This window comes from Apodemus sylvaticus, chromosome 1 (genome assembly GCF_947179515.1).
Source record: "Apodemus sylvaticus chromosome 1, mApoSyl1.1, whole genome shotgun sequence".
Lineage (NCBI taxonomy): Eukaryota > Metazoa > Chordata > Mammalia > Rodentia > Muridae > Apodemus > Apodemus sylvaticus.
In genome coordinates, this window is record NC_067472.1 from 50,967,511 (window position 1) to 50,987,084 (window position 19,574).

A 19,574-nucleotide genomic window follows, 5' to 3' on the forward strand; every position below is an offset into this window, starting at 1 on the left:
TGTGCAGTTTTTACAGTGGGACTTACACGGGACAAGGTTTTTAGATATTTATCTCATCCATTCATCTCCCCTCACTTCTCTCAAACTTCCTTAGACTGAAAAGCATTTTCTTTCTCTTTACCTGGTTTACTCGACTTAAGTCAATAGAATTATCTCAAACATAAACATCTGCATTAATTTGGGGCATGATGTGAGAGTTAAATTCTTTAATAACTTACTGTGACATTTATTGCCTTCTGTTTGTTTATTTGTATTATAAGGGAATACAGGGATCTTCAAACCAAAGAAACAGTGAATGTCAATCCTGACAGTTGTGTAAGGCTACCAGATAGACCTGAATCAAAATAAACTTAACTTTGTTTCAGGAAAGTTGACTGAAATTTAAAAAAAAAACGCTGGTCTCTATTAATGATATTATTTATTTATTTATAATACTTTATTTCTCTTCTTCAGAATTCTGCTTTAAAAAGGAGAACTTGGTCAATGTCGAAATACAGAGCTTGATCCATAACTTTTGGTTAGCTGGTGGTAAGGTAAGTATTAAAGGAAGGACATGTACTCATGTAATTTCTTTTGTCCTTTTGGAAGGACTCAAACAGGTTTTTGTTGTTGTCCTTGGTTGTGCTGGCAAATTGAAAATGTTTCAAAAAATTATTACTAGGAATAAAATTAAGAATCCACATTTCCCCACTCTCTTCTGAAGATGATGACTACACAGAATACAGCAAAGCTTGGCAACCCATGTTACCAGAATGCAAGTTTAAAAAAATGATGAAATCTATTAGAGGTTACAGATCAAGAGTTTCCTAGAACTAACAACATTAAGTTAGTATTTCTAGGATGCTCATAATCCTCCAAGGAAACTTGGGATCCAAGAGCATTGGTGCTCAGTTTGTGAGGAAAAGAGAAACTTTATTTATCTTAGGTAGCTTAGACAAATTCACAGTGGAAGGGGCAGCACCCCTAAACCTCTTATTCTAAAACTTTAACCACATTTGTGCTATGGTGTTGTCGAACTAACAAAAATACTCTGAAACTGAGATAATCCTTCCTTAAAGACAAGAATGGACCCAATGCCAGATTGGGTGTTTTATAGGAAGACTTCCCAAGATTTAGTCCATGATTTTATTGGACACACATGAATAATTCTACTATAATTGTAAATTACACATTACTCCAGGCTACTTTAAAACTGTTTATATTAGCAAAGCATTTGAGAAATTCTTATGAATAGAGGAACTTTCCCTAAATTAAAAAGATAATAAAATTATTAAAATCATAATCTTGGATATAAAACAGATTTATATGTATTTTGAAAGAACAACACCTACACTGTCATGAAACAGAAGCAGCAATTATACTCACAAGTATCAGTAAACCACAAAAGTGACATATGTCAATCAGTCACATCTACCATCTATTTGATAAGCTCAGCAATTTCATGGGTTTATTAATAAATGTTTCCATTCAATCTTTAATTATCTTTTTAAATCTCTTGATATTGTATGAATCAGGAAAGATCTGGAAAATGACCAGGATTTCATTGAAAACTGGAAAGGAAATACTGGGTTATTTCTATGAAAAGGCAATGGAGTGTTTCTCTAGGTCCAGACTAAGAGAAACAGGTAGAAAATATTATTATTTCACTTGAACCAATGATATGTTTTTTTCTCCTCCAAAATACTAACTAGGATCATGGAAGCAATGATTAAAGGAAGAAACATTACTGAGATCACACAATTCATTCTCTTGGGATTCTCTGATTTCCCCCAAATCACAGCACTGCTCTTTGTTATGTTCCTCATCCTGTATATTACAACGTTGACCTGGAACCTGTCCCTGGTTGTTTTAATAAGGATGGACTCCTACCTCCATACACCTATGTACTTCTTCCTCAGTCATCTGTCCTTTATAGACATCTGCTATATCACTTCAACAGTCCCAAAGATGCTTTCCAACCTCTTCCAGGAAAAGAAAACTATCAGCTTTGTGGGATGCATAGTTCAATACTTCATGATATCCACTATGGGAATGAGTGAATCTTGCCTCATGACAGCCATGGCCTATGACAGGTATGCTGCCATTTGTAGCCCTCTTCTCTACTCATCAATCATGTCACCCAGCCTCTGTGCTCAGATGGTGATTGGAAGCTATACAGCAGGACTCATTGGTTCTTTATCCCAGGTGTATGTCTTGCTGCAGCTCTACTTCTGTGGACCTAATGTCATCAGACATTTCTTCTGTGACCTGCCCCAGCTGTTAAAACTATCCTGCACTGACACTTTTTTTGCACAGATAGTGATTCTCATATTAACAATTTTGTATTGTCTTACAAATGCCTTAGTCATCGTGATATCCTATGGTTATATTGTCGTGTCCATTATGAAGATTACTTCAGCGAAGGGCAGGTCCAAGGCCTTCAACACTTGTGCTTCTCACCTGACAGCTGTTTCCCTGTTCTACATCTCCAGTGCTTTTGTCTATTTGAGTTCCAGCTCTGGTGGCTCCTCCAGCTTTGACAGATTTTTGTCTGTCTTCTACACTGTGTTAATTCCTATGTTGAACCCCTTGGTGTATAGCCTAAGGAACAAGGAAATTAAAGATGCTCTAAAGAGGTTACAGAAGAGGCTGAGATGCTGATAATAAAAGTCTGAGATTTCTGATTTTTTCTACAAAATGCCTACTTGCATGGAAAAAAGATTCAAACTGAAAATAGGAATATGGACTGTGACTGATTAGACTACTAAAAATTATCCTTGTAAGTCCTAAATTTTTATTTATTTTCATGTTATATCAGAAATAGTTTCATCTTTCATTATTTATTCATTATTTCACTGTATTTGTGAAACCAAAGTTATAAGTTTTTGCTTCTACAATTAAAGAGTTTTCAGCCCTGGGTCCAGTCCTTACAGAAGGTTGCAAGCATCCCTGGGTTTAGATCTCTTGTCTCACAAATGACTCAATTCAGCAGAATAAAGACTCATAGACCCCAAGGCTGTTCTTTGTTTCTGAACAAGGAACTTCCTGTTAGAAAAAATAAAATTAACATTGACCTGATTGGGCCTCCTGGGAATAAACTACTTCTGACAGTTAAAGTGTTTCTAAGGCAAATGATTGCTAATTTTCTTATGAATTTTGAGGTCTTATTCTAGTCTCCACAAGCTACTGGGTAAGTAAAAAAGATGTAGACTAAGACTTCGGAAAAGATGAAGGAAATGATTTGTCCATTTACTGTGAGTGTGATTATTTGATTCTTGAAATCAGAGTCCTTATGAGATTTCAAATTTAAATTCCAAATGACCAATACCAGAATCTGATACTGTGGTACTCTAACTTCCTCTCTTAAATCATGCCAATTTATTCTTGGTTAATATAGGCAATAGAATAATGTTATGGATTATTCTGTTCTAGGAATAGGTTCTGAAATTGCTTCTGATATTTCAAATACAGGTTCTAAAACTTAGTACACATATGAATTTAAGGTAGTAAGTTACAGAATACTCAGTCTCTAAAAAATAAGAGAGTGTGTAAAATGCTACACAGGTCTCTAAAATTAAATATATATATATATAGGTGTAATCAAGAGCCTACTAAGTATCCCTCAAAGATCCTGAACAGCAGTGTCTGAGAGGAGCTTCGAACAAGTTTGTGATTAGGACACAATGGCATCAGCTTGGTCCAAATGTACTTTCCTCTAGTTTTTTTTTTTTTTTTTTTTTTTTTTTTGTCACTTAGGGTTATATATGACAATACTCAAAAATCACTCTTAACTATTATGGGTTTTACCTAATGAAAAAGGAGCAGAGATGATGCAAAGATCTGTGAGAAGAAACCTTCAGAGATAGATCACACTTTGATCTTTGTGCTTTCTCATTTTGCCACTGAGATAGGCAGACTTTGCTTTATCAGTAGAGATATGGAAGATGGATCAAGTTGGCTGATCTTGATTGACCTTGGAGTATTGTGAAATAGTAAACAAAATGAAGCTTTGCTATTAAGCTCTTTTGGTTTTGGTTGTTTGTTAGGCAGAAGAGAACCTCATGCCTTTAACATCTGACCTAATATGATCAGAAATTCCAGATAGCCACCAACCAAAAAATTTCCAACTCTAGTCATTCATAATATTTTACCTTCTACAAATATTTTATCTTTTAGCTTATGTTTTTACCATAAACCATGCTAAAGTTTACTTTGGGCACTTATACACAACTAGAAAGTCATGCAATCCCCATGTACTCCAAATCTGAAATTATCAAAGACTGTAAGATTCATTCCAAATAAACTAAGGGAGCTGTATGTCCAATAACACTGATTTTCTGGAGTGCAGTAACTATGTATGAAGTATTCTCACTAACATCACTAAAATTCTTCAAACTATATTTACCACATAAATTTAATTGCAAAAAGATTATAGAAAAGCAGCATTTTGCCTTAAATTTAATGTTTTCTTTCTTCTTAAGCTAAAGATAAAATATATAAATTAAAAGTCAATGGTTAGGGCGGCGGCGGCGGCAGCAGCGGCAGCAGTGGCTGCTCCAGCTGAAGGGCCATCAGCAGTGGAACCAAGGCGTCACAGGGACCAGTTAGGCCCTGCGCCCACGACCACTGACCTTCGCTGACCAGCCGGAAAGCAAGCAGCTGCAGTTGTGCGGCGCCTATCCTGCACGGAGGCCACTTCAGAACTCGGCCTCCCACCAGTCAGGAGAGGAGGATCCATCTTGGTTCCGTACTCCAGGAATCGGACAGACTGAGGTACACAAACATAATCCGAGGCCAACACCGCGGTGGTCTGAGCCCGACGGGCGTTGGCCTGCACCCAGGCCCTGGGCGGGTCGGGGGGCCATCGGGGTACCAACCCAACCAGGAGGTTTTTTGCCCGGGCCTGCGAGCGCGCCGCCGCCATTTTGCCTGCAGGACGACAGAGAGCACAGGCGGGCAGACCTGTAACAGGCATAGCCTAAGGCTAACAAAGCGGGGGTCCAGGCCCCAAAAGGCACAGGACTGACCCCAAGAACTGGGCGGCTTGGTGGGCCATCTGTGAGTCAACCCGCCCAGGTGATTGTTAGCAAAGCAGACTCTCCCGGCGCTTTCAGGGAACGCAGGCGCACACGCCCGCCATCCTAGTCACCTGGCAAACCCAATTAACAGTCAAAGCCGTAGGGGAACTTTGCTCGGACCTTGGCCTCCCAGGCTTTTGCCTGGACTCAGGGACTGGGCGGCCAGGCTAACCTTGTGTGCGATAGCCCGGTTGGCAGATCGGCTGCCCAGCGGAGTGAGCGGAACGCAGGGGAGGTCACAGTAGCATACACCGTCGGCACTCCCTGGGAGTGCACACGGGCTCCATCTGCTCCACAGACACAATCTGGGGCAAGGCCTCAGGCAGAAGCCCTTAGCTCTACTCTCTCCGCTTCCGGATCCAGATCAGTCTGGGCGGCAGCATTACATCTCCAAGTCCTGCAAGTGGCTAGCTGGGCTTCCGGGCGGCCAGCTGGGAGAAGTCAGTGTGCTCCAGTGAATCCAGCGGGCCCCAGCGGGAGCCTTCGGGTGCCTGCTTTGGGATCTGAACAGCCTGGGCAGCAGCACACTGTCTACAAGCAGTGCAGGAGGTAAGCTGTGCACCAGAGGCCAACTGGGAAGGGGCAGCTTGCACTGGTGAGTCCAGCACTGACAAGATAAACTAACACCAGTGAGATCTAGATGGCAAAAGGCAAACGCAGGAACGTCACTAACAGAAATCAAGGCAATATGGCAACATCTGAACCCAATTCTCCTCTACCAACATGTCCTGGATACCCCATCACACCAGTAAAACAAGATTTGGATTTAAAATCACTGGTCATGATGCTGGTACAGGAACACATGAAGGTCATACATAAAGAAATTCAGGAGACAATGGATCAAAAGGTAGAAGCCCTTGCAAGGGAAACACAAAAATCATTGAAAGAAATCCAGGAGAATACAAAAGCCAACAAGGAGGAAATGCAAAAAACACTTAAAGAAATACAGGAGAACTTTGCTCAACAGGCTGAGGTCATGAAAGACGAAACACAAAAATCTCTTAAAGAAATACAGGAGAACTTTGGTCAACAGGCTGAGCTCATGAAAGAGAAAACACAAAAATCTCTTAAAGAATTACAGGAAAACACAAACATGCAAGTGAAGGAGCTAAGCAAAACCATCCAGGATCTAAAATCAGAAATAGAAACAACTAAGAAAATTCAAAGGGAGACAACTTTGGAGATAGAAAGCCTTGGGAAGAAATCAGGGGACAGAGATACAAATATCAACAACAGAATACAAGAGATAGAAGAAAGAATCTCAGATGCTGAAGATTCCATAGAAACCATGGACTCAACAGTTAAAGAAAATGCAAAATGCAAAAAGCTTGTAACCCAAAATATCCAGGAAATCCAGGACACAATGAGAAGACCAAACCTAAGGATTATAGGCATAGAGGAGAGTGAAGATTTACAACTTAAAGGGCCAGCAAATATCTTCAATAAAATTATGGAAGAAAACTTCCCTAACCTAAAGAGAGAGATGCCCATGAATATACAAGAAGCCTACAGAACTCCAAACAGACTGGACCAGAACAGAAATACTTCCCGTCACATAATAATCAAAACACCAAATGTTCTAAACAAAGAAAGAATACTAAAGGCAGTAAGAGAAAAAGGCCAAGTAACATATAAAGGAAGACCTATCAGAATCACAGCAGACTTTTCACCTGAGACTATGAAGGCTAGAAGGTCCTGGGCAGATCTCATGCAGACTCTAAGAGAACACAAATGCCAACCAAAACTACTATATCCAGCAAAACTCTCAATCACCATAGATGGAGAAACTAAGATATTTCATGACAAAACCAAGTTTACCCAATATCTATCCACAAACCCGGCCCTAAAAAGGATAATAGGAGGACAACACCAAGACAAGGAGGGAAACTTCACCCTGGAAAAAGCAAGATAGTAACCTTTCATCAAACCCAAAAGAAGTTAAGCATTCAAATTTAAAAAATAACGTCAAAAATGATAGGAAGTAACAATCACTATTCCTTAATATCTCTTAACATCAATGGACTTAATGCCCCAATAAAAAGACACAGACTAACTGAATGGATACGTAAACAGGACCCTACATTTTGCTGCTTACAGGAAACACACCTCAGGGTCAAAGACAAACACTACCTTAGAGTAAAAGGCTGGAAGACAATTTTACAAGCAAATGGTCTCAGGAAACAAGCTGGAGTAGCCATTTTAATATCAGATAAAATTGACTTTCAACCCAAAGTCATCAAAAGAGACCCTGAGGGACACTTCTTGCTGGTCAAAGGAAAAATACAAAAAGAAGAACTGACAATCCTGAACATCTATGCCCCAAATGTAAGGGCACCCTCTTTTGTAAAAGAAACTTTATTAAAACTAAAAGCACACATTGCACCTAACACAATAATTGTGGGTGACTTCAACACTGCACTTTCCTCAATGGACCGATCAGGAAAACAGAAACTAAACAGGGACACAATGAAACTAATTGAAGCTTTGGACCAATTAGATTTAACAGATATATATAGAACATTCTATCCTAAAACAAAAGAATATACCTTTTTCTCAGCACCTCATGGTACCTTCTCCAAAATCGACCATATAATTGGTCACAAGACAGACCTCAACAAATATAAGAAGATCGAACTAATCCCATGCCTCCTATCCGATCACTATGGAGTAAAAGTGGTCTTCAATAGCAACAGAAACAACAGAAAGCCCACATACACGTGGAAACTGAACAATACTCTACTCAATGATACCTTGGTCAAGGAAGAAATAAAGAAAGAAATTAAAGACTTTTTAGAACACAATGAAAATGAAAACACAACATACCCAAATCTATGGGACACAATGAAAGCAGTGCTAAGAGGAAAACTCATAGCCCTGAGTGCCTCCAAAAAGAAAATGGAGAGAGCATATATTACCAGCTTAATGACACACCTGAAAGCCCTGGAACAAAAAGAAGCTATTTCACCCAGGAGGAGTAGAAGGCAGGAAATCATCAAACTCAGGGCCGAAATCAATCAAGTAGAAACAAAGAGAACCATACAAAAAATCAACAATACTAGGAGCTGGTTCTTTGAGAAAATCAACAAGATAGATAAACCCTTAGCCAGAATGACCAAAGGGCACAGAGAAAGTATCCAAATTAACAAACTTAGAAATGAAAAGGGAGATATAACAACGGAAACTGAGGAAATCCAAAAAATCATCAGATCCTACTACAAGAGCCTATACTCAACACAACTGGAGAATCTGGAGGAAATGGACAATTTCCTTGACAGATACCAAATACCAAAATTAAATCAGGACCAACTAGACCATCTAAACAGTCCCATAATGCCTAAAGAAATAGAAGGAGTCATAGAAAGTCTTCCAACCAAAAAAAGCACAGGACCAGATGGCTTCAGTGCAGAATTCTACCAGACCTTCAAAGAAGAGTTAACACCAATACTCTTCAAACTATTCCACAAAATAGAAACAGAAGGAACACTACCCAATTCCTTCTACGAAGCCACAATTACGCTGATACCAAAGCCACACAAAGATCCAACAAAGAAAGAGAACTTCAGACCAATTTCCCTTATGAACATCGATGCAAAAATACTCAATAAAATTCTTGCCAACCGAATCCAAGAACACATCAAAACGATCATCCACCATGATCAAGTAGGCTTTATCCCAGGAATGCAGGGTTGGTTCAATATACGGAAATCCATCAATACAATCCACTACATAAACAAACTCAAAGAACAAAACCACATGGTCATTTCATTGGATGCTGAAAAAGCATTTGACAAAATTCAGCATCCCTTCATGCTTAAAGTCTTGGAGAGAACAGGAATTCAAGGCCCATACCTAAACATAGTAAAAGCAATATACAGCAAACCGGTAGCCAGCATCAAACTAAATGGAGAGAAACTTGAAGCAATCCCACTGAAATCAGGGACCAGACAAGGCTGCCCCCTTTCTCCTTATCTTTTCAATATTGTACTTGAGGTACTAGCTCGGGCAATTCGACAACATAAGGAGGTCAAAGGGATACAAATTGGAAAGGAAGAAGTCAAACTATCATTATTTGCAGACGACATGATCGTCTACCTAAGTGACCCAAAGAACTCCACTAGAGAGCTCCTACAGCTGATAAACAACTTCAGCAAAGTGGCAGGTTATAAAGTCAACTCAAGCAAATCAGTGGCCTTCCTATACTCAAAGGATAAGCAGGCTGAGAAAGAAATTAGGGAAATGACCCCCTTCACAATAGCCACAAACAGTATAAAGTATCTTGGGGTGACTCTTACCAAACATGTGAAAGATCTGTATGACAAGAACTTCAAGACTCTGAAGAAGGAAATGGAAGAAGACCTCAAAAAATGGGAAAACCTCCCATGCTCATGGATCGGCAGAATCAATATAGTTAAAATGGCCATTTTGCCTAAAGCACTATACAGATTCAATGCAATACCCATCAAAATCCCAACTCAATTCTTCACAGAGCTAGAAAGAGCAATTATCAAATTCATCTGGAACAACAAAAAACCCAGGATAGCTAAAACTATTCTCAGCAACAAAAGGAAATCTGGGGGAATCAGTATCCCTGACCTCAAGCAATACTACAGAGCAATAGTGTTAAAAACTGCATGGTATTGGTACAGTGACAGACAGGAGGATCAATGGAACAGGATTGAAGATCCAGAAATGAACCCACACACCTATGGCCACTTGATCCTCGACAAAGAGGCTGAAAACATCCAATGGAAAAAAAATAGCCTTTTCAACAAATGGTGCTGGTTCAACTGGAGGTCAGCATGCAGAAGAATGCGAATTGATCCATCCTTGTCTCCTTGTACTAAGCTCAAATCCAAATGGATCAAGGACCTCCACATAAAGCCAGACACTCTGAAGCTAATAGAAAAAAAACTGGGGAAGACCCTTGAGGACATCGGTACAGGGAGAAAGTTTCTGAACAGAACACCAATAGCGTATGCTCTAAGAGCAAGAATTGACAAATGGGACCTCATAAAATTACAAAGTTTCTGTAAGGCAAAGGACACCATCAAGAGGACAAATCGGCAACCAACAAATTGGGAAAAGATCTTCACCAATCCTACATCAGATAGAGGGCTAATATCCAATATATATAAAGAACTCAAGAAGTTAGACTCCAGAAAACCAAACAACCCTATTAAAAAATGGGGTACAGAGTTAAACAAAGAATTCTCACCTGAAGAACTTCGGATGGCGGAGAAGCATCTTAAAAAATGCTCAACTTCATTAGTCATTAGGGAAATGCAAATCAAAACAACCCTAAGATTTCATCTTACACCAGTCAGAATGGCTAAGATTAAAAATTCAGGAGACAGCAGGTGTTGGAGAGGGTGTGGAGAAAGAGGAACACTCCTCCACTGCTGGTGGGGTTGCAAATTGGTACAACCACTCTGGAAATCAGTCTGGCGGTTCCTCCGAAAACTGGGCACCTTACTTCCAGAAGATCCTGCTATACCACTCCTGGGCATATACCCAGAAGACTCCCCACCATGTAATAAGGATACATGTTCTACTATGTTCATAGCAGCCCTATTTGTAATTGCCAGATGCTGGAAAGAACCCAGGTATCCCTCAACAGAAGAGTGGATGCAAAAAATGTGGTATATCTACACAATGGAGTACTATTCAGCCATTAGAAACAATGAATTCATGAAATTCTTAGGCAAATGGATGGAGCTAGAGAATATCATACTAAGTGAGGTAACCCAGACTCAAAAGGTGAATCATGGTATGCACTCACTAATAAGTGGATATTAACCTAGAAAACTGGAATACCCAAAACATAATCCACACATCAAATGAGGTACAAGAAGAAAGGAGGAGTGGCCCCTGGTTCTGGAAAGACTCAGTGAAACAGTATTCAGCAAAACCAGAACGGGGAAGTGGGAAGGGGTGGGTGGGAGGACAGGGGAAGAGAAGGGGGCTTGCGGGACTTTCGGGGAGTGGGGGGGCTAGAAAAGGGGAAATCATTTGAAATGTAAATAAATTATATCGAATAAAAAAAAAAAAAGTCAATGGTTATAAGTAACAGGTAGGGATAGTAAAAAGAAAAAAGACATTCCAAGGTAGAATTATCACAGTCTCTTCTCTCTCTGTCCCCGAGATCCAGTCTCCCAACTTCATAACCACTGCTGCAATAGAACAATAAGTGCAACCTTACTTTCCCACTTACTGCACCTCTTGTGATCCTATAATCCATCCAATTCTACCCATCCTCCCCACTCCCTCTTTGTAGCTTTATGACAGCTACCAATACCAAGGACTCCTCTGCCCAAGACAACAAATAAGCTGAACGGAGACTAAAACCTTTCCTTTTGTCCCTAAGATGTACCCAACATGCCACATCCCACACCACAGAGTCAACTTTTGTAAGCAACAGGGCTTGACCCTCATACCCTGCCCAGGTGTCTTCCAAGAAAACTTCCCTAACCTAAAGAGAGAGAAGCCCATGAACATACAAGAAGCCTACAGAACTCCAAACAGACTGGACCAGAGCAGAAATACCTCCCATCACATAATAATCAAAACCCCAAATGTACTAAACAAAGAAAGAATATTAAAGGCAGTAAGAGAAAAAGGCCAAGTAGCATATAAAGGAAGACCTATCAGAATCACACCAGACTTCTCACCAGAGATGGTGAAAGCTAGAAGATTCTGAGCAGGTGTCATACAGACAATAAGAGAACACAAATACCAGCCAAAACTACTATACCCAGCAAAACTCTCAATCACCATAGATGGAGAAACCAAGATATTCCATGGCAAAACAAAGTTTACCCAATATCTTTCCACAAACCCAGCCCTACAAAGGATAATAGGAGGAAAACAACAGTACAAGGAGGGAAACTTCACCCTAGAAAAAGCAACATAGTAACCTTCTTTCATCAAATCCAAAAGAAGATATCCAATCAAATATAAAAAATAACATGAAAAATGACAGGAAGTAGTAATCACTATTCCTTAATATCTCTTAACATCAATGGACTCAATTTCCCAATAAAAAAACATAGACTAACATACTGGATACATAAACAGGATCCTACATTTTGCTGCATACAGGAAACACACCTCAGTGTCAAAGACAAACACTACCTTAGAGTAAAAGGCTGGAAGACAATCTTACAAGCAAATGGTCTCAGTAAACAAGCCAGAGTAGCCATTCTAATATCAGATAAAATTGACTTTCAACCTAAAGTCATCAAAAGAGATACTGAGGGACACTTCTTGCTGGTCAAAGGAAAAATACACCAAGAAAAACTTTCAATCCTGAACATCTATGCTCCAAATGCAAAGGCACCCTCATTGATAAAAGAAACTTTACTAAAGCTCAAAGCACACATTTCATCTAACACAATAATTGTGGGTGACTTCAACACTGCACCTCAATGGATCAATCAGGAAAACAGAAACTAAACAGGGACACAGTGAAACTAATTGAAGCTTTGAACCAATTAGGTTTAACAGATAAATATAGAACATTTCATCCTAAAGCAAAAGAATATACCTTTTTCTCAGCACCTCATGGTACCTTCTCCAAAATCGATCATATAATTGGTCACAAGACAGACCTCAACAAATATAAGAAGATCAAAATAACCCCATGCCTCCTATCAGATCACTATGGAGTAAAAGTGGTCTTCAATAGCAACAGAAAGTCCACATACACATGGAAAGTAAATCATACTCTACTCAATGATACATTGGTCAAAAAGAAATAAAGAAAAAAATCAAAGACTTTTTAGAATTTAATGAAAATGACGACACAACATACCAAAATATATGGGACACAATACAAGAAGTGCTAAATGGAAAACTCATAGCCCTGAGTGCCTCCAAAAAGAAAATGGAGAGAGCATGCATTAGCAGGGACACACCTGAAAGCCCTGGAACAAAAAGAAGCTAATTTACCCAGGAAGAGTAGAAGGCAGGAAATCATCAAACTCAGAGCTAAAATCAATCAAGTACAAACAATGAGAACCATACAAAGAATCAAAACCAGGAGCTGGTTCTTTGAGAAAATCAACAAGATCAACTTAGCCAGACTAACCAAAGGGCACAGAGACAGTGTCCAGATTAACAAAATTAGAAATGAAAAGGGAGCTATAACAACAGAAACTGAGGAAATTCAAAAAAATCATCAGATCCTACTACAAAAGCCTATACTCAACACAACTGGAGAATCTGGAGGAAATGGACAGCTTCCTAGACAGATATCAAACACCAAAACTAAATCAGGACCAAATAGATCATCTAAACAATCCCATAACCCCTAAAGAAATAAAAGGGGTCATAGAAAGTCTCCCAACCAAAAAAGGCACGGGACCAGATGGTATTAGTGCAGAATTCTATCAGACCTTCAAAGAAGACCTAACACCACTACTCTTCAAATTATTCCACAAAATAGAAACAGAAGGAACACTACCCAACTCATTCTACGAAGCCTCAATTATGCTGATACCAAAACTGCACAAAGATCCAACAAAGAAAGAGAGCTTCAGGCCAATTTCCCTTATGAATATCGATGCAAAAATACTAAATAAAATTCTTGCCCATCGAACCCAAGAACACATCAAAACAATCATCCACCGTTATCAAGTAGGCTTCATCCCTGGGATACAGAAATCCATCAATGCAATCCACTACACAAACAAATCAAGGGAAAAAAACCCTATGATCATTTCATTAGATGCTGAAAAGGCATTTGACAAAATTCAGCATCCTTTCATGCTAAAAGTCTTGGAAAGAACAGGAATTCAAGGCCCACATCTAAACATAGTTAAAGCAATATACAGCAAACCGGTAGCCAACATCAAACTAAATGGAGAGAAACTTGAAGCATTCCTACTAAAATTAGGGACTAGACAAGGCTGCCCTCTTTCCATATCTTTTCAATATACTACTTGAAGTTCTAGCTAGGGCAATTAGACAACATAAGGAGGTCAAAGGGATACAAATTGGAAAGGAAGAAGTCAAACTATCATTATTTGCAGATGATATGATAGTCTATCTAAGTGACCCAAAAAACTCCACCAGAGAACTCCTACAGCTGATAAACAACTTCAGCAAAGTGGCTGGTTAGAAAATCAACTCAAGCAAATCAGTTGCCTTCCTATACTCAAAGGATAAGTAGGCTGAGAAAGAACTTAGGGAAATGACACCCTTCACAATAACCACAAACAATATAAAATATCTTGGTGTGACTCTAACCAAACAAGTGAAAGATCTAAACAACAAGAACTTCGGGTCTCTGAAGAAGGAAATCGAAGAAGACCTTAGAAAATGAAAAAAATCTTCCATCCTTGTGGATTGGCAGGATTTATATAGTTAAAATGGCCAGCCATCTTGCCAAAACCAATATACAGATTCAACGCAATCACCATCAAAATCCCAACTCAATTCTTCACAGTTAGAAAAATCAATTCTCAAATTCATCTGGAATAACAAAAAAACCCAGGATAACTAAAACTATTCTCAGCAGTAAAAGAACTTCTGGGGGAATAAGCATCCCAGATCTCAAGCAATACTACAGAGCATTAGTGTTAAAAACTGCTTGGTATTTTCACTGTGACAGGCAAGTGGACCAATGGAATAGAATTGAAGACCCAGAAATGAATCCACACACCTATGGTCACTTGATCTTCGACAAAGGAGCTGAAAACATCCAGTGGAAAAAAGACAGCCTTTTCAACAAATGGTGCTGGTTCAATTGGAGGTCAGCATGTAGAAGAATGGGAATTGATCCATTCTTATCTCCTTGTACTAAACTCAACTCCAAGTGGATCAAGGCCCTCCACATAAAACTAGACACACTGAAACTAATAGAAAAGAAACTGGGGAAAACCCTTGAGGACATAAGCACAGGAGAAAAGTTCCTGAACAGAACACCAATATCTTATGCTCTAAGATCAAGAATTGACAAATGGGACCTCATAAAATTACAAAGTTTCTGTAAGGCAAAGGACACTGTCAAAAGGACAAAATGGCAACCAACAAATTGGGAAAAGATTTTCATCAACCCTATATCTGATAGAGGGCTAATATCCAATAGATACAAAGAACTCAAGAAGTTATACTCCAGGGAACCAAATAACCCTATTAAAAATGGGGTACAGATCTAAACAAAAAATTTTCACCCGAAGAAATTCGGATGGCCAAGAAACACCTTAAATGCTCAACATCATTATTCATTAGGGAAATGCAAATCAAAACAACCCTGAGATTTCACCTCACACTAGTCAGAATGGCTAAGGTTAAAAACTCAGGAGACAGCAGGTGTTGGAGAAAGGGGAACACTCCTCCACTGCTGGTGGGATTGTAAGATGGTACAACCACTATGGAAATCAGTCTGGCAGTTCCTCAGAAAACTGGACATGACACTTCCGGAGGACCCTGCTATACCTCTCCTGGGTATATACCCAGAGGATTCCTAACCATGCAATAAGGACACATGCTCCATTATGTTCATAGCAGCCTTATTTATAATAGGCAAAAGCTGGAAAGAACCCAGATGTCCCTCAATGGTGGAATGGATACAGAAAATGTGGTATATTTACACAATGGAATACTACTCAGCAATTAAAAAACAATGAATTCATGAAATTTTTAGGCAAATGGTTGAAACTGGAAAATATCATCCTCAGTGAGGTAACCCAATCACAAAAGAATACACATGGAATGCAGTCTCTGATAAGTGGATATTAATTATCCCAGAAGCTCTGAATACCCAAGGCATAATTAGCATAACAAATGACTCCCAAGAAGGAGTAAGGAGAGGGCCTTGATTCTGGGAAGGCTTGATCTAGCATTGGAGGGGAGTACCAGGACAGAGAAAAAGGAGGGAGGTGATTGGAGAATGGGTGGAGAGAAGAAGTCTTATGGGACATATTGGGAGGGGAGAACTGGGAAAGGGAAAATCATTTGGAATGTAAACAAAGACTATAGAAAATAAAATAATAAAAAAGACCTAGAGGCACAAACTGTGGGGGAATGCTGGGACAGGGAAGCAGGAGAGGGTTTTTGGGGGAACAGGAAAAGGGAAGATGGGTTATGAGACTTTGGGGGGGGGACCAGGAAAGGGGACAACATTTGAAATGTAAATGATGATTATATCTAATAAAAAGAATTTTAAAAAAAGAAAGAAAGAAAATGCTGTCTAGTTTCTATGGTATGATTTTAGCTCCTTTTTCATAGATCAAGTGACCATAGGTGTGTGGGTTTATTTCTGGCTCTTCAATTCTATTCCATTGATCTACCTTCCTGTCTCTGTACCAATACCATGCAGTTTTTTTTATCACTATTGCTCTACAGTACACCTTGATGTTGTGAATGGAGATTCCCCCAGAAGATTTTTTATTGAGAATAATTTTCACTACCCTGGGCTTTTGTTATTCCAAATGAATATGAAAATTGCTCTTTTTAGCTCTATGAAGAACTGAGTTGGAATTTTGATGGAGATTGCATTGAATCTGTAGATTGCTTTTGGTAAGATGGCCATTTTTACTGTATTAATCCTGCCGATCCATGAGGATATGAGATCTTTCCATCGTGTGAGGTCTTTGATTTGATATTAAGATATATTAGAGACCAAGGACTGCTGCTTCCTGTAATTTTTTTTTGTTAGAAGTGGAATTATGTTTATGTGTTTCTCTTCTTTTGGGTTTGTTGTGACAAGATTAATTTCTTGCTTTTTTGAGTGTAGTTTTCCATTTTTGAGTGTAGTTTTGTGTTAGACTACTCTTGTATTATCCTGTGTGGGCTGGATTAGTGAAAAGATGTTGTTCAAATCTGGTTTTGTCTTGGAATACCTTGCTATCTCCATCTATGGTAATTGAGAGCATTGCTGGATATAGTTGCCTGGGCTGGCATTTTTGTTCTCTGAGGGTCTGCATGACATCTCCCAAGATCTTCTGGATTTTAGAGTCTCTGTTGAGATGTCTAGTGTAATTCTGATAGGTCTCACTATCAGAAAAAAATTAGACTAAATTCTTTGTATACAAAGAACATAATGAGTTGCCTCTCAGAGATGGGTGTTGTTACATTAAAAATTAATAATGATGAGGATATCCTAAAGATATATGGCTAGCTAGATTTACAGTGGAAATTGAGTATCAAATTAACTTTTTATGAAAAAGCATTAAGTCCTATCATCAAGGTAGTAAGCTACATTAAAACTTCCCTGTTCTCCATTCCTCACTTACCCACTCACTGGTATTTGAAATTTCATAAAACGTTGTGCTTGATAATGTTTCAAAGAAATCACCACTTTTGTGGAAATTATTGTTATTTCTTTGGGAGTGGGGAGAAAATAAAAAGGATGGGGAAGAGGGGAAAAAGAAGAGAAAAGAAGAGAGAAGAGGAAAGAAGAGAGAAGAGAAAAGGAGATGGAAGAAGGAGAAAGAGGAGAAGGAAATGGAAAAAGAGAGGGTGACCAAGAAGAAGAGAAGAAAAAAGTAAGAAAAAAGACGAAGAAGAACAAGAACATGAACAAAAAAGAACAAGAAGAACAATAACAAGAAGAACAAGAAGAACAAGGACACAGAATCCTTCTACTTTCCATCTGCACCTGGAGCTGATCCTGTGCCACAGCTCTCATGCCCAAATATCACGGGTACAGAACAGTTCTCCCAGGTGTGTTGACAAACCTGTGAGGACAGGTAAGACCACCATTTCTGCTCTAAGGGACCCTGCTTGAGACCTCAGGACACATGAACCAAGGAACAGCATGGGAAAGGATACTTCCAGTTTCCATTTCTGCACCCGGAGATGATCCTGTGCCACAGTAGTCCAACCCAAATACTGTCAGGAAAGAGCTGGTCTCCCAAGAGTGCAAATATACCTGTGAGCGCAGGTAAGACCACAATTTCTGCTAAAATTTCTAGCCCAAGAGGGACCTACCCAAAACCACTGGGATACAGGAACCAAGGAACAGCCACAGACAGGATCCTTCTAGTTTCCATCTGCACCCCAGATCCAACCCAAATACTGTCAGGAAAGAGCTGGTCTCCCAAGAGTACCAATATACCTGTGAACACAGGTAAGACCACAATTTCTGCTAAAATTTCTAGCCCAAAGAGGGACCTACCCAAAGCCATTGGGATACAGGAACCAAGGAACAGCCACAGACAGGATCCTTCTAGTTTCCATCTGTACCCCAGAGATGACCCTGTGCCACACTTCTCCATTCCCAAATTCCACACAGAGAAAACTGGCCTCCCAGGAGTACTGACACATGGGATTGCAGGAGGGACAAGCCACAGTCAGAGACAGCAGTACCAGCTAACACCAAAGATAACCAGATGGTGAGAGACAAGGGCAAGAACATAAGCAAGAGAAACCAAGGCTACTTGGCATCATCAGAAACCAGTTCTCCCAACACAGTAAGCCCTTAATATTCCAACACACCAGAAAAGTAAGATTCTGATTTAAAATCACATATCATGATGATGATAGGAGACTTTCAGAAGGACATAAAGAAATTTCCTTTAAAGAAATACAGGAAAACACAGGTAAACAGGTAGAAGCCCTTAAAGAGAAAACACATACACACACACACACACACACACAAAATCCCTTAAAGAATTACAGGAAAACACAACCAAACAGGTGAAGAAATTGAACAAAATCATCCAGGGTCTAAAATGGAAATAGAAACAATAAAGAAATCACAAAGGGAGACAACTCTAGAGATAGAAAATCTAGGAATACTTCCAGTTTCCATTTCTGCACCATTTCACATAATAGTCAAAACACCAAATGTTGGACTCAGGCGATGCGGGGCGGGGGGGGGGGGGGGCAGCAGCGGCGGCCGCAGTGGCAGTGGCAGCAGCAGCTTGTCCAGCGGAAGGGCTACCACCAGTGTAACCAATGTGTCAGGGTCCTGGCAGGCCCTGTGCCTGCTACCACTGACCATAACTGGCCAGCCGGACTGCAAGCGGCAGCGCAGTGGAGTTACAGTGAGTTACACTGCTTTTCACAGCACTGAAGCCACATCAGAACTCTGCTTCCCTCCAGTCAGTTACGAGAGGCTCTCCACCATCTTGGCTCTCAGACACCAGAGAGAACTGACAGCCCGAGGAACACAGATCTAGCCCAAGGCCTACATCACGGGGGTCTAAGCCCAACAGGCGTTGGCCTGCACCCAGGCCCTGGGCTGTTTGGGGGGCCATCGGTGTGCCAACCAGGCCAGGAGGTTGTTTGCCCTGCAGTCTGTCCCAGCACTTACAAGAAGTGTGCATGGCCATTTTGGCTACGGGACGCCAGAGAGTTCTAGCAGGCAAAGCCAGCTAACAATCATAGCCTGAGGCCAACATCACAGGGGATTAAGCCTGACAGGCATTGGACTGCACCCAGGCCCTGGGCTGTCCAGTGGGCCATCTGTGTGCCAACCCGGCCAGAAGGTTGTCAGCCCGAAGACTGTCCTAGGACTTGCAGGGGGGCATGTACAACACCATCTTGGCTACCTGACAGAACCAGTTAGCA

The 19,574-nt window shown here is 40.1% G+C and overlaps 2 protein-coding genes across 4 annotated transcripts in view; both read left to right on the top strand.

Moving 5' to 3' along the window:
• The window catches only part of Dtx4 (deltex E3 ubiquitin ligase 4), an 852,074-nt gene that overhangs the window by 264,468 nt on the left and 568,032 nt on the right, over positions 1-19,574 (top strand). The window lies entirely within an intron of this gene.
• Positions 1,696-2,640, top strand: LOC127689809 (olfactory receptor 5AN1-like). Its single transcript, XM_052189396.1, has one exon. The coding sequence runs from the start codon at positions 1,696-1,698 to the stop codon at positions 2,638-2,640; it is 945 nt and encodes a 314-aa protein (XP_052045356.1).

Coding starts and splice junctions, on each gene's coding strand:
- LOC127689809 (XM_052189396.1), top strand. CDS start 1,696: ATGGAAGCAATGATTAAAGGAAGAAACATTACTGAGATCACACAATTC.